The following is a 12,988-nucleotide window of genomic DNA, read 5'->3' as shown; positions in this document are numbered from 1 at the left end:
AACGAAGCTAATTGTTTTTTGCTTTTTAAAGTAAGCTCTATGGCCACCATGAGGCTTGAACTCGCAACGCCAAGATCAAGAGTTGCATGCTTTACTGACTTAGCCAGCCAGGTGTTCCAGGAAGCAAATTCTTATAGGCCTGCTTGATTCTTTTTAGGTGGATGCTTTTGAGGAGCTGGGCTGAGATCTAGTTAGAAGAGATCTTATAGAAACAAAATCTTAGGTAAATAAATGGAAGCATGCTCAAACAATGAAATCATATCAGGCAATTAAAGGGAATAAACCAGAGCCACACCTATTAACATGGCTAATTTTAAAATGTAACATTGAATGAAAAAGCAAACCCCCTAATAACAGCTACAGTGTGATGCCATAAATAAATGTGAAAACAGGCAAAAACAGTGTTTGTATAGTGTGTGGATATATGCATATATAATAAAACTACAGAAACGTCCGTAGGAATGATGAATGACAAATTCATAACAGTGGTTATTTCCTTTTTTTAATGTTTATTTTTGAGGGGGGGAGGGGCAGAGAAAGAGGGGGACAGAGCATCTGAAGCAGTTTCCAGGCTCTGAGCTGACAGCGGAGAGTCTGACGTGGGGCTGGAACTCACGAACTGTGAGATCATGACCTGAGCTGAAGTCTGACGCTTACGACAGCCACCCAGGTGCCTCAGTAGTGGTTATTTCCCAACAGGGAGAAAAGGGAGTGGAATCAGGGATGGCTATATAATTAATTCCGGGTGCATGTTGAACATTTTTTGTTTTTGTTTGTTTGTTTTTATGAATTATTTTCTTGAGACAAGATTTTAAGCAAGATTTTAAGATGTGCTAGAGCTGGGTAGTGGGTAGCCTAATATATAGTTGTCTGTTATCTTTATTCCTTGCACTTCTGTTTAAATATTTCATAATTAATAATGTTAATCCTGGACTTTGAGTATTAACATAAGTTTTGAAAAGTACTGCCTCCTTTACATAGAGATAAATTCAAAGGAAGTGGTAAAAAGGCAGTTACTGAACTTAGTTGGTTCTTTTCCCAATAGGAGAGTGTTCAGGAAGATACCCAAAAAACTTGGTCATTGAGCTTTCCAGAAGGGGTTCAAGTGATCTCATTGCTAACTCAGGCTGTGCCAGATACGCAGATTGGAGCCAGGTCATACCCCAGTCCTATTATGTTTCTCTCAGGTGACCTTCCAAAGGGTGTCGTGAGTACTTGGTCTGGAGTCAGGTTGGCTTTGTGTGCAGTGCTGGCCACAAAAGTCTATGTTGGTTTAAACCGTCCTATTTACAAACGTGTAGTCAAATAGTCTTGGTATCCTCAAAGGGAGGATTTGCTTGATTTGCCAATTCTACCCCGTTATCGTGGGAATTTATTTTAGGAATAAAGGAACTGAGATGTTTAGTCAAGTCCTTTATATTAAGCGAAGGAAAATCATATTGGAAGGAGAACAAAGAGATGTGTGAAATGCAAAATCAAAAGGAGTCATCTTAAAAGAAATCAGCTGAAAAAGCGTTTGAAGACCTGTGGCATCCCTCGCACAGAGGCCCTCACTAAGACTTTGAACTGATGCATCAGCATTTGGACTGGCGCTCTTGTGCCCTAGTCGTCCGGGCTGCCTCCAGCACCGGTTTTTCAGTGCAAGGGTTTTTCACCTGGAGTCCACTCCCAAGTGGTCCGTGAGTAGAGTTCAGGGAGTCCCATCAACTTGGTTAGCGGAAGATATTACTTGTTAATTTTCATTGACCCCTAACTAAAATTTAGCATCCTTCTCAGTTATGAAGATAACTGGCGATAAACCGCTGTAGTGTTAATAGTGCCTGTGACTTTATCATCATGTCCGAGAGAGATTGACCTGTGGTTTTCTTTTCTTTAAATGTCCTTGTGAGGTTTTGGTATCAAGGTCATGCTGGCCTTAAAAAAGCAGATTGGAGAATTTTATTCTCTGGGAGAATTTGTGTAAGGTTAGTTTTATTTCTTCTTTAAATATTTAGTAGAATACCTTGGTGAAGCCCTTTGAGGCCTGGAGTTCCTTTGTGGAAAGGTTTTTTAATGTAGATTTAATTTACTTAAAAGGTACAGGGCTCTTCATATATCCTATTTATTCTCATATAAGTTGGAGCAAGTTTCTTTTTCCTAGGAATATGTCCATTTATCTACATTTTCAAAATAATAAAAGTTGTGAAAGTTGTTCAAACTGCCCTCTTTTTGTTGATGTTGTTGTTGTTGTTGTCGTTTTTAGAGAGAGAAAGCAAGAGAAAGAGCAGAGGAGGGGCAGAAGGAGAGGGAGAGAGGGAACCTTAAGCAGGCTCCCTGCCCAGCGCAGAACCCGGTGTGGGCTGTGAGATCATGACCTGAGCTGAAATTAAGAGCAAGATGCTTAACCAGCTGAACTACCCAGGTGCCCCCAAACGGTTCTCTTTTTAATGTCTGTAGAATCTATAATGCTGTACTCTTTTTCATTCTTGATATTAGGTAAAACTTTTAAAAATGAACAAAACCCAGAGTTCAGAAGGGTTTAGGGAAATGACAACTATTGATGGGAATTGAAATTAGTACCATCTTTCTGGAAGACTGTTTTGCAGTGTATATCAAACGAAATGTGAGTATATTTTATCCAACAAACCATTTATTTATTTGTTTGTTTACTGTTTGTTTATTTTTGAGAGAGAGAGAGTGTGTGCACATATGAGTATGAGTGGGGGAGAGGCAGAGAGAGAAAGAGAGAGAATCCCACACAGGCTCCACACTGTCAGCTCAGAGCCCAACACAGGGCTCAATCCTATGAACCAGGAGATCATGACTCCAGCCAAAATCAAGAGTCCATTGCTTAACTGAGCTACCCAGGTGCCCCTATGTAACAACCCTTTTAAAAAGGAATTTGCCGGGTTGCTTGGGTGGCTCAGTCGGTTAAGGTGTCCAATTTTCGCTCAGGTCATGATCTCATGGTTCATGAGTTGGAGCCCTGTGTTGGCCTCTGTGTTGACAGCTTGGAGCCTGGAGCCTGCTTCAGATTCTGTGTCTCCCTCTCTGTCTGCTCCTCCCCCACTCATGTTCTGTCTCTCTCTCAAAAATAAATAAACATTAAAAAAATTTTTAATAGGGACGCATGGGTGGCTCAGTCGGTTAAGCGTCCGACTTCGGCTCAGGTCATGATCTTGCAGTTTGTGAGTTCGAGCCCCGCGTCAGGTTCTGTGCTGTTGGCTCAGAGCCTGGAGCCTGCTTTGGATTCTATCTCCCCCTCTCTCTGCCCCTCCCCTGCTCACGTTCTGTGTCTCAATAATAAATAAGCATTAAAAAAAATTTTTTAAATAGATTAATTAAAAGGAACTTGCCATAAATAATTTCTCAAATGCAAAAAATATTCACCACAGTGTTATCCATAACAGCGAAAAACAAACAAGCAAACAAAAAACACCTGGAAACCAATCAATAGGGGACAGGGAAGTAATTATGTTAATTACATTCACTAGAATCATTTTTGCCAGTCACAAAAGTTAGGATATTGACATGGAAAAGTACCAGAGACATACTGTTGGTTACAAAAAGCAAATCACAGAAGAGCATGTAGAGTGTAGCCTCTTCTGTGTTAAATACATACTTCTCTATGTGAATGTATCCAAAGAAAATAATTTGGAAGTATAGTCACCAAATTTCTTTTTGCTTTTCTGTATTGTTTAAAATGTTTGCATGAACATGCATCATTTCTACAAAAATAGCAAAACTTTCTGACAAGCTTGGCAGTCACAAGATGAGAGGGTGGTTGGGGAGGGGAGTGTCAAAGCATTTCTCTTGCCTGATGGAGAATAGCCAGGAAGGAAGGAAAGCTTGAAACTATAAGAAAGAGGGGACAGTCAATTGAGTAAATCCCTTAGAAAGACAGGAGGGCCTGGACTCAGACACAGAAGTTAGCCTTAAAGGAGCAGGACAGCATTTCTTCCCAAAAGGGAGGGAAAGATGATTGGAGATACAGAGAAGTTCAGAGCCAAAAAGAAGGGAGATACGAACATTCACAACTCATGGCTGCCGACTTCTTAGTGAAATCGGAGGTAAGGCCATTTGCCAAGAGTGGGGAACGAGAGTAGAATGAGGTCTTGAGACAAGAGGAGGACGATGTGGGGTGTGGGCAGCAGAGCAGACTGGGGGCCTGATGAAACTTTTGAAAGGGCCCAGTGGTATGGCTGGGCAGGTTTTCTCTAGCAGAATGCACAATTGGTGCCAGGTTATAGGGCGGCACAGCACGCTTAGCACAGCTTTGGAGGATGACAGAATTCAGGGTAGTGATGAGGGCAATTTAAATAATTGCTTTGGAATCTAGGACGCTTGGGAGGAACATGAATTAGAAAGAGTGCTAAGGAAGGACTGGATAGTGAGTTGGAATATGGAGATCCAAAAAGCCAGAGGACAGGCGTTCCTGGTCATTGTGGGGTTTCAGAGTATGACATGTTCCAGGGGACACAAGGTCAGCTAGGTGGTCATGGAGTATCAGGAATGGTTGTGGAAGTTGGGAAGGTCAGGGTTGTGATGTTGGGAGTTTCGGTGGTCTTCCTCATGGATGGAGCATTTTCTCAGGGTGGTGACAGGAATTCTGGTTTCAAGGATAGAAAGAAGGCTGACTCCTCAGAGAAGGCTTAATGAAGAGAGGCGGGAAAGCCCTGGTCTGGAGCCACTGCAGGAGAGCAGGGAGTTTACTGACTTGCCCTCCTAAAGCTCAGGACCCTCGGTGCCAGGAGAAGTCTCAAGGCAGAAGACCTTCAAGGCTGATGGGAGAAGCCAGGTTTGCAGTGCAGGAAGGAGGCTGACAAGAGGAATGGGCCAGAAAAGGGGAAGAAACGCTCTGTAGAAGCCTCTTTGCAAAGGGATCAGGGGCAGGGACAAAGGGGTACAGATGAGTGGGCAAACAGTATGAGAGAGGGGGTTCTAAAGAGAAGTGAGCCGACAGGAGGAAGGTCTGAGCTGCAAAGGGGTGGAGCTTTGGCTGCTGGATTCCCAGAGGAAATGCTGAACTGTACGTTTCTTAGCGCAGAGCGGTACCTGCTCACTACAGAGAGAACAGCAACTACAGATAAGCAAAAAGCAAAAACAAGTAAACAGAAAGCCGTAAGAACTACCCAGATCCCAGGGTCTTGGAGCTTTTCCCATTGACATGTTCTTCCCTCCTGTTCCTACTGCCGTAAATCCAGGTCAAGGCCACATCATCTCTACAATAAGCTTGTCCTCTAGGTCATAAATCTCTCTCCCTGGCTGAGCCCCTGGGCCTTCCCCAGCCCCTCTCCCCCCCTTCCCATGTATAAACCAACACAGCCATCTTCCCCAAATACCACTTTCCATTGTTGCTTCTCTTTGCAGGTTCCATCATATACTACATCCCTCCCTGGTTTTCGAGGGCGTCTCTAACACGGAACCATCTTATTTCCCCACACTCATTTCCAAATATTTCTCTTTTCTTAGACATGCTTTATTTCCCTCCCAGCTCACTTTCCCACATCCTCACATCTGGTTCTCTGTCCCCTCACTATGATGCCTGGCCTGTTAAGGATGACCACATCTTTCCATACTATTCCACTCCCCCCCAACCCCCACCACCATGTGAAGGCCTGGTGCCTTACTCCAGCCCATAATGACTGACGTTTGGCCTTCCAGGTACTCATCTGACCACCCCTTTTAGGAACTTATCAGTTGCATTTCAGTAAACACTTAGGTGTGTCGAGTATACTTTCGGTACACCGAGGTGAGAGCACAGGATTTAGAGCCGGGAGCAACCAAGTCCCCTGATATTACTGATGAGGAGCCTAAGATTCAGAGAGGCCAAAAGACATCCCCATAGTCAACCTGCAAGATGTTAATAAAGCGGGTCCCAGAACCCTGATTCTCAGCCCTAAATACTACATGTTGAATTGAAATCTGCTCTTAAAATACAGCTTTTCTTTGATACCTGGGTGTGGAGCCCCAGAGACCCAAAGCAATGGTTATCAATTTTTACAGTATGTTAGAATTAGCTGGGGAGATTTCTAAAAATCCAGACTTCTAAGCCCAGTAGGGGGAAACTGATTCAGTTGGTGTGGAGTAGGACCTGAGTATCTGCTTAAAACAAAACAAAACAAAACAAAACCAACCAAACAAATGAAAACAGCTCTCCAGATGATCCTGGTAAAGATGATCCTTGGATCACCCTTCGCAAAACAGTTTGTGTCTTTCTCTTTTGAGCTCCCTAACATTGCCCCTGTAAACATTGTTAAGCTTTCCTGAAGCCTCCCATGTCAGGAGCAGGTTTGAGTTAAGCCACAACCATGTTCCCATCCAGAACGCACAAGCCACCAGCTCTGTGCTGTAACCTGTGTAACTTCTCAGGCTCCAACTGGCCTGGGGCCCGGCTGCTGCCCTCCCTTAATATGCTTGGCCATTTGGCCCCGGGAGCCAAATTATTCTTCAAAATACTTTTAGGCATACCTTGGCAAAATATTGATCATAGTGGAATTCTTGTTGGAAACACCCCACTTGCCAAGGTGTTTCTGAGCACCTTCTGAAGTGTGGATGCCTGGCCTCTGCAGCCTGCCAGCTGTCTCTGCCACAGGACACCCAAGTAAACCAAACCCAAACAGGCACCTAGAGCTCTCCAAATCCCAGCACATGCAGCCCCGGGCCCATATGACAAGGAGGAAAGGCACTTTGTGTAGCGATTGGGACAAGGCTCCGGAATCTGTGTTGGAATAATGAGGCTCTAAAGGCATGACTCACTGCTCTCCACAGTTATCAGTCTAGGAGTTATCAATGCCCTCCTTGTTGCCTGAGCGCACATCAGAGAAATGACTAATAACGTGGTAATAGCTCTTCAAAATGCTGCCCGGACCTCTGAAGACAATTCAGATATGCCAGGTATTTCCTAGCAGTAAGGGCAAGCCTTGCATAATTTAAGAAATACACAGCGGTTTCGCATTTTGGTGCTTGATAAGTGGCAGTTACATAACAGCCTGTAACCACGCAGATGAGCAGAGCCAGAGGTGGGGGAGAGGGTGCTTCTAAGAGAGGTGTTAGTGCTGGAGTGAGGGGTGCGATAGCCGACAGACGTGGCGGCAGCTAAACCTTCACGAAGTTTGGGTCCGGGACATCCACGCATGCCCATCATGGCACACGTTGGCTCGACAGCAGGAAAGACATCTCTCGACATTTACTATCAGGCTAACACCAATGGGAGGTATGAAATTTTTTCTCTCATGAGCCATATTGCCAGTGTTTTCTCACTCCTTGGTAATGTTTTTAAGCTAAAAGTAGGATTGCCTCAGTCTCTGAAGTAACACAAAGCTGAATTACTCTCTGAAATCATATGTTCTTCAAACTTTTCTGTTAAAAACTCAACTGATGGGGTTGCCAGAGCATCACCTCGCTGCGGTCATAGAGCCCAGTTGACCTTTCTTGGTGCTTCACATGTAGTGGTGCCATACTTCAGATTCCACGTATAGGAGAGCCCTACAAGGGTGCTAAAAAGCGGGTTCCCACGGCTTATTTCTTTCTGGGGATGGGAGATGCTAGTCTATGAGCACCTACCAAGTGATCTCATGTGCTACCAAAATGCTTCTTGGACTGCCCTGTTTGAGTTGTGTCATATTCTTGAAAAAAGGACTGACTGATTTAAATAGACTGCTTGGTGTTTGTCACAACACAAGGCTCAAACATCTAGAGACCAGAAAGCCAGTTTGTTTCTGGAACCATCTTTAGGACAAGCATCATTCTCGTCTCCTGGGAGGAGCCAGCATGGCTCATCTGTTGCCCTTACCTTTTGGAGATGATGCTCAAACCTGGGGTCTTTAGATCCACGGATGGGGAGATTGCTAGAAGGGGCTGCTCTGAGCCAAGTCAGGCTGAAAGCCTCCACTCGGCCTCTGCACTTGGTAGCCTGCCATTTGCCTTAGCAGGAAGCTGCCATGGAAGGAGCCCCTGAAATGGATGAGGTCCTGGAAAACCTTGTTGGACTGAAATACACAATCTTGCCTCAGGGTCTTTTAAGATAAATAATTTTTTAATATTTATAAATGAGAACAGAATCTGAGATGAATATATTCTTTTTTTATTGCAGCCTGTCCAAGCAGCGTGGGGGATCAGAAAGCTAGCTTGATGGATGGGTGGCAGGCAGTAGCCAGGAGGCCTTAGCTAGCTGTAACTTTTACTTATTCACGTGATACCCCCCACGCAAGACAGGGACCACACTATGCCGTAGAGGAAGGGCGATGACTGTACAGTCTCACTGAGCATCATGTACATGTATGTAAGGCATTATTTTGAATGCCAATCAGTTTGAAATTTTTCAGAATAAAATTAAAAAAAAATTTTTTTTTTTTACATTTATTCATTTTTGAGAGACAGAGACAGAGCACAAGTGGGGGAGGGGCAGAGAGAGAGGGAGACGCAGAATCTGAAGCAGGCTCCAGGCTCCGAGCTGTCAGCACAGAGCCCGACGTGGGGCTCGAACTCACAAACCGTGAGATCATGACACGAGCCGAAGTCGGTCACTCAACCAACTGAGCCACCCAGGCGCCCCTCATAATAAAATTTTTATTGAATTAGCATATTTGAATGAGCATATTTGAGAAGAAGAAGAAGATGTTGAAACATAGAAACATAACTAACTTAAACACTTCAGGATGACAGAAAGACTGGAAAACAAAATCAGGGAGTTTCCAGAAGGTAAAATGAAAAGATATAGAGAGAAAATAGGGGGAAAATAATAAATCAAAACTGTAATGTTTATATTTAGAGAGAGAGAGAGCAAGCGCACCCTAGTGGGGGAGGGGCAGAGAGCGAGGAAGATAGAGGATGCAAAGCAGGCTCTGTGCTGACAGCAGAGAGCTCAACACGGGGCTTGAACCTACGGGCATTGAGATCATGACCTGAGACAAAGTCAGATGCCCAAGCGACTGAGCCACTCAGGCACTCCAGTAAATAAAAAATTTTAGTGGCACATCCAAGAGCTTTAATATCTGACTAATAGGAATCTCAAGGAGAAAGAACACAGAGAAGGAAATTATCAAAGAAATAATACAAGAGAAATTTCAGAACTGAAGGTCAAGTCAAGGCGCTCTAGATTAAAATGTGCAGGGAATGAGGGGCACCTGGCTGGCTCTCTCAGTAAACAGAGCATGCGACTCTTGATCTCAGAGTTGTAAGTTTGAGCCCCATATTGGATGTAGAGATGACTTTAAAAAAATAAAAGCTTAAAAAAGTACACCAAATGAAAAAGACATTACCCATACCTATACATAGTATCATTAGCATTCAAAACTCTAGAAACAGTGAATTATAAAAGCTTTTGGAAGGGGAAAACCTGTCACAAATGAATGAAAATCAGAATATCAGAGTTCTTAACGTCAGTACTGGAAGCTAGAAGACAATGAAATAAAAGTCAACAAAAGTTCTAGAATTTTATACTCAGCTGAACTTTCAATCAAATGTGAAGATATAGCAAAGACATTTTTAAATCTGCAAGGACTCAAAATTTTGCTTCCTGGGGATCCTTTTCTGTGAGACAACCAAAACAAATACATAAACAAAATGAAGAAATAAATAAAAAAGGAGAGAGAAACAGAATCCAGAAGGCAGGGAACCAACACAGGAAAACAATGCAGAGAAGACCGACGTGTATACAATGGGCTTAGCTGTTTTGGAATTCACAGATTATCTGACATACTTGGCCATTTGGAAAATAATACTTACTGATAATTCAGGCAGGGTGTTTGGAAAAATTTAAATGAAAGTGAATAGAAAATTAAACAAATGAAATTAAAAAGGAAGTGTTGACTCCAAGGAAGAAAATGGTACTTAGGAAAAAAAAAAAATCAGAGTAAACTCCTTGGCTTTTCAATGAAAAGTTCTTTATCATAGTAGTGTAAGGGAAGGGGGAATGTGGTAGATTATGTAAAGAGCTAAAACCTAAACTGTTAAAACAAAATTAATAGATGAAGGCTAAATAGAGAAACCAAGAAATGGCAATATTAACATAATTTGGTCTTTTTTTTTTAATTTTTTTTAATGTTTATTTATTTTTGAGACAGAGAGAGACAGAGCATGAACAGGGGAGGGTCAGAGAGAGAGGGAGACACAGAATTGGAAGCAGGCTCCAGGCTCCGAGCTGTCAGCACAGAGCCCGACGCGGGGCTCGAACTCACGGACCGTGAGATCATGACCTGAGCCGAAGTCGGATGCCCTACCAACTGAGCCACCCAGGCGCCCCAACATAATTTGGTCTTTTAAAAAAACTAAAAACATTGAAAGTGTTTGCCTCAGGGTTGTGTTTTTTTATTTCAGTATTTTTGAGCAATTTGCTTTAAACCATGTGATTTTATCTGCTCTCATAAAAATGAAAATTATTTGTAAGAAAAAGCTCCAAAGTCTGGCCATCGGTGGGAAATTCCAGCCTGCATCGTTCAATAAGCTTTAGCCACCACAGGCATCACACACATGGTGGGTGACGGCACACAAAGTCCCAGTTGGATTTGGACTCTCTGTCTCTAGATTCCTTGTCACAGGATATCCTTCCTGTCCGCTGGCAGGTTATGGGCTGTCTCCTGCCAGAGTCATACCAAGTTTCAGGTGAGGTTATAAGACTGAACAGGGGTGTGTGCCTCTTAACAGGAAGGTGGGGAGGTGGGGAGGGAGGGACAGAGGGAGGGAGGAAGGAAGGGAGGAATGAAAGGAGGGAGGGGAAAATCCCCTTCAGAGATGAATTTAGAAGACAATTTGCCACTTTGCTATTGAGACAGCTTCGGGGAAATTCTGTCCACAATACATCCAGCTGGATGTGGCATCTCATGATGATTCCACTTTTTGACTGCGTGAAGCTTGTGGGCGTGTCTCAAGGCCAGCCCTAGGGAGTAAAGCTAACCGGTGGGCACACCAGGCCATCCCATGCCACCACTGCCCAGGTTGGAGTTGGGGTGTGCTACTGAGGATTCCAGGCTGGCCCAACCTAGTGATGGCCAACCCAGGCACGCTAGAGAACAAACACAGGCTGGACCAGATTTCCTTCCTAGGGGTCCCAGTATCAACAGTATCACTTCTCTTCAGTATTACCACTGCTCACTGGAGATGCCTTATCATAAGTCTGGGATCTATCCAGTCCAGATTAATCCATGTCTGGGATCACTGAGTCTCCTTAGAATTAGACTACCCTAGAGCTTCTGGATGGCTCAGCGGGTTAAGCATCTGACTCTGGATTTCGGCTTAGGTCATGATCTCACGGTTCGTGAGATCAAGCCCTACATTGGGCCCTGCACTGACAGCGCAGGGCCTGCTTGGGAGTCTCTCTTTCCCCCTTTCTCTCCACACCTCCCCCTGCCCATTCTCTCTCTCTCTGTCAATAAATAAGCATTTAAAATAAATGAATAAAAAGTTTTTTTTTTAAGAAAATCATTTAAAAAAAAATTGGACTACCCACAGACCATGGTAATATTTAAGCAGCCATTCAGTTCTCTATACCCTACTCCTGATGACCAGCACCGTCTAAAAAAAGTGACTGCACAGGAAAGAGCCTTTCTACTCCTACACACAGGTGTGCAGGGCCCCAGGCCAGCCACAAGCTAGGACACAGCTGTTTGTGTACACGGGTCTGCTGTAAAGCTTAAAGTGTCCTCCACTGCAGGCTTGGAGTGCATTTCACCATTTTCCAGTGAAAACGACTGTACCAAGGGACCCCTTGCACTTTCAGTTAGTCGGGATTAACCTGTTTATGGAAGTGTTTTCCTTTGGAAAGAACATCTTTTTTTCGGTACTGAGCCATTTTGTAAAAATCTTGTTGGTTGGGGTGCCCAGGTGGCTCAGTCGGTTAAGCATGCAACTCTTTTTCTTTTAATTTTTGTTAACATTTATTTATTTTTGAGAGACAGAGAGAGAGCATGAGCGGGGGAGGGGCAGAGAGAGGAGACACAGAATATGAGGCAGGCTCCCGGCTCTGAGCTGTCAGCACAGGGCCCGATGAGGGGCTCGAACCCACAAACCATGAGATCATGACCTGAGCCGAAGTCAGATGTTTAACCGACTAAGTCACCTAGGCACCCCTTAAGCATCCAACTCTTGATTTCAGCTCAGATCATGATCCCAGGGTTGTGGGATCGAGCCCTGAGTCAGGCTCTGTGCTGAGGTTGGAGCCTGCTTAAGATTCTCTCCCTCCCTCTGCCCCTCTCCCCTGCTCACACACTCTCTCTCTCTCCCTTAAAACTAAAAAAACAAAAAACAAAAAAAAACGTAAAAACCAAACAACTAGAACAAAAATCCTGTTGGTTTATTATAGATTGAAACATGCTTATATAATAGATTGAAACAGTCAGAAGTATGTTAGAAATTTCCCTCCATCCTAATCCCATCCATAGGGAAAAAGGATGGTATATGTGTGTGTATATACAACTTTATATAACATGTGTATATATACATATATACAACATATGTACATACACACATATCTTCACAACCGTGACTCAATGTATACAGTTATTGTTCAACAAAAATGAGATCTCACCTATGCAATGCACATTGTTTTTTCTGCTGACATATATTATAGACATCTTTTCATATCATATAGGTTTACCTCATTCTCAGAAATATTCTTTATATGGATATATAGTACCTTAATTTGTCTGATGAACTGATGAACATGTAGACTCTTCTAGACTTTTGTTATTAATTTTCTTGATGCAATAACATCCTTAACTCTGAAATCAGACAGCTTTAATTCAGATTCCAGGTAGTCCATTTACTTTGTGAACTGTAGCAAGTTATTTAAACTCTCTATGCCTCAGTTTCCTGGTATATAATATGGGAATCAAAGTGTCCCCATGAAAAAAGAGCTAAGTAAGATAGCATATGATACATTTAGCATATTATAATAGTGATAGCTAACATTTACTGAGTACTTACTAATCAGCCAGGCTCTGTGTGGTTAAACAAATACCACAGTTTCATGCATTAGCCTTACAGCAAATTTTTTAATATCTTCAAAGAA

The 12,988-nt window shown here is 43.2% G+C and overlaps 1 protein-coding gene across 7 annotated transcripts in view; it reads left to right on the top strand.

Annotated features, from left to right (window-relative positions):
- Positions 1–12,988, top strand: part of CTDSPL (CTD small phosphatase like) — a 121,710-nt gene that overhangs the window by 18,653 nt on the left and 90,069 nt on the right. The window contains exon 1 of one of the 7 annotated variants that reach the window (XM_019418689.2): positions 6,122–7,195. The exons of the other annotated variants lie outside the window; for them this stretch is intronic. Coding sequence (XP_019274234.1) covers positions 7,189–7,195 — 7 coding nt within the window. The 5' untranslated portion in view covers positions 6,122–7,188. Of the gene's footprint in view, positions 1–6,121; positions 7,196–12,988 lie in introns of those variants that run through there. 7 annotated transcript variants of the gene reach the window in all.

This window comes from Panthera pardus, unplaced genomic scaffold (assembly GCF_024362965.1).
Source record: "Panthera pardus isolate Hobbes unplaced genomic scaffold, ASM2436296v1 HiC_scaffold_16, whole genome shotgun sequence".
Classification (NCBI taxonomy): Eukaryota; Metazoa; Chordata; class Mammalia; order Carnivora; family Felidae; genus Panthera; species Panthera pardus.
This window is presented reverse-complemented; position numbering and strand designations above follow the sequence as displayed.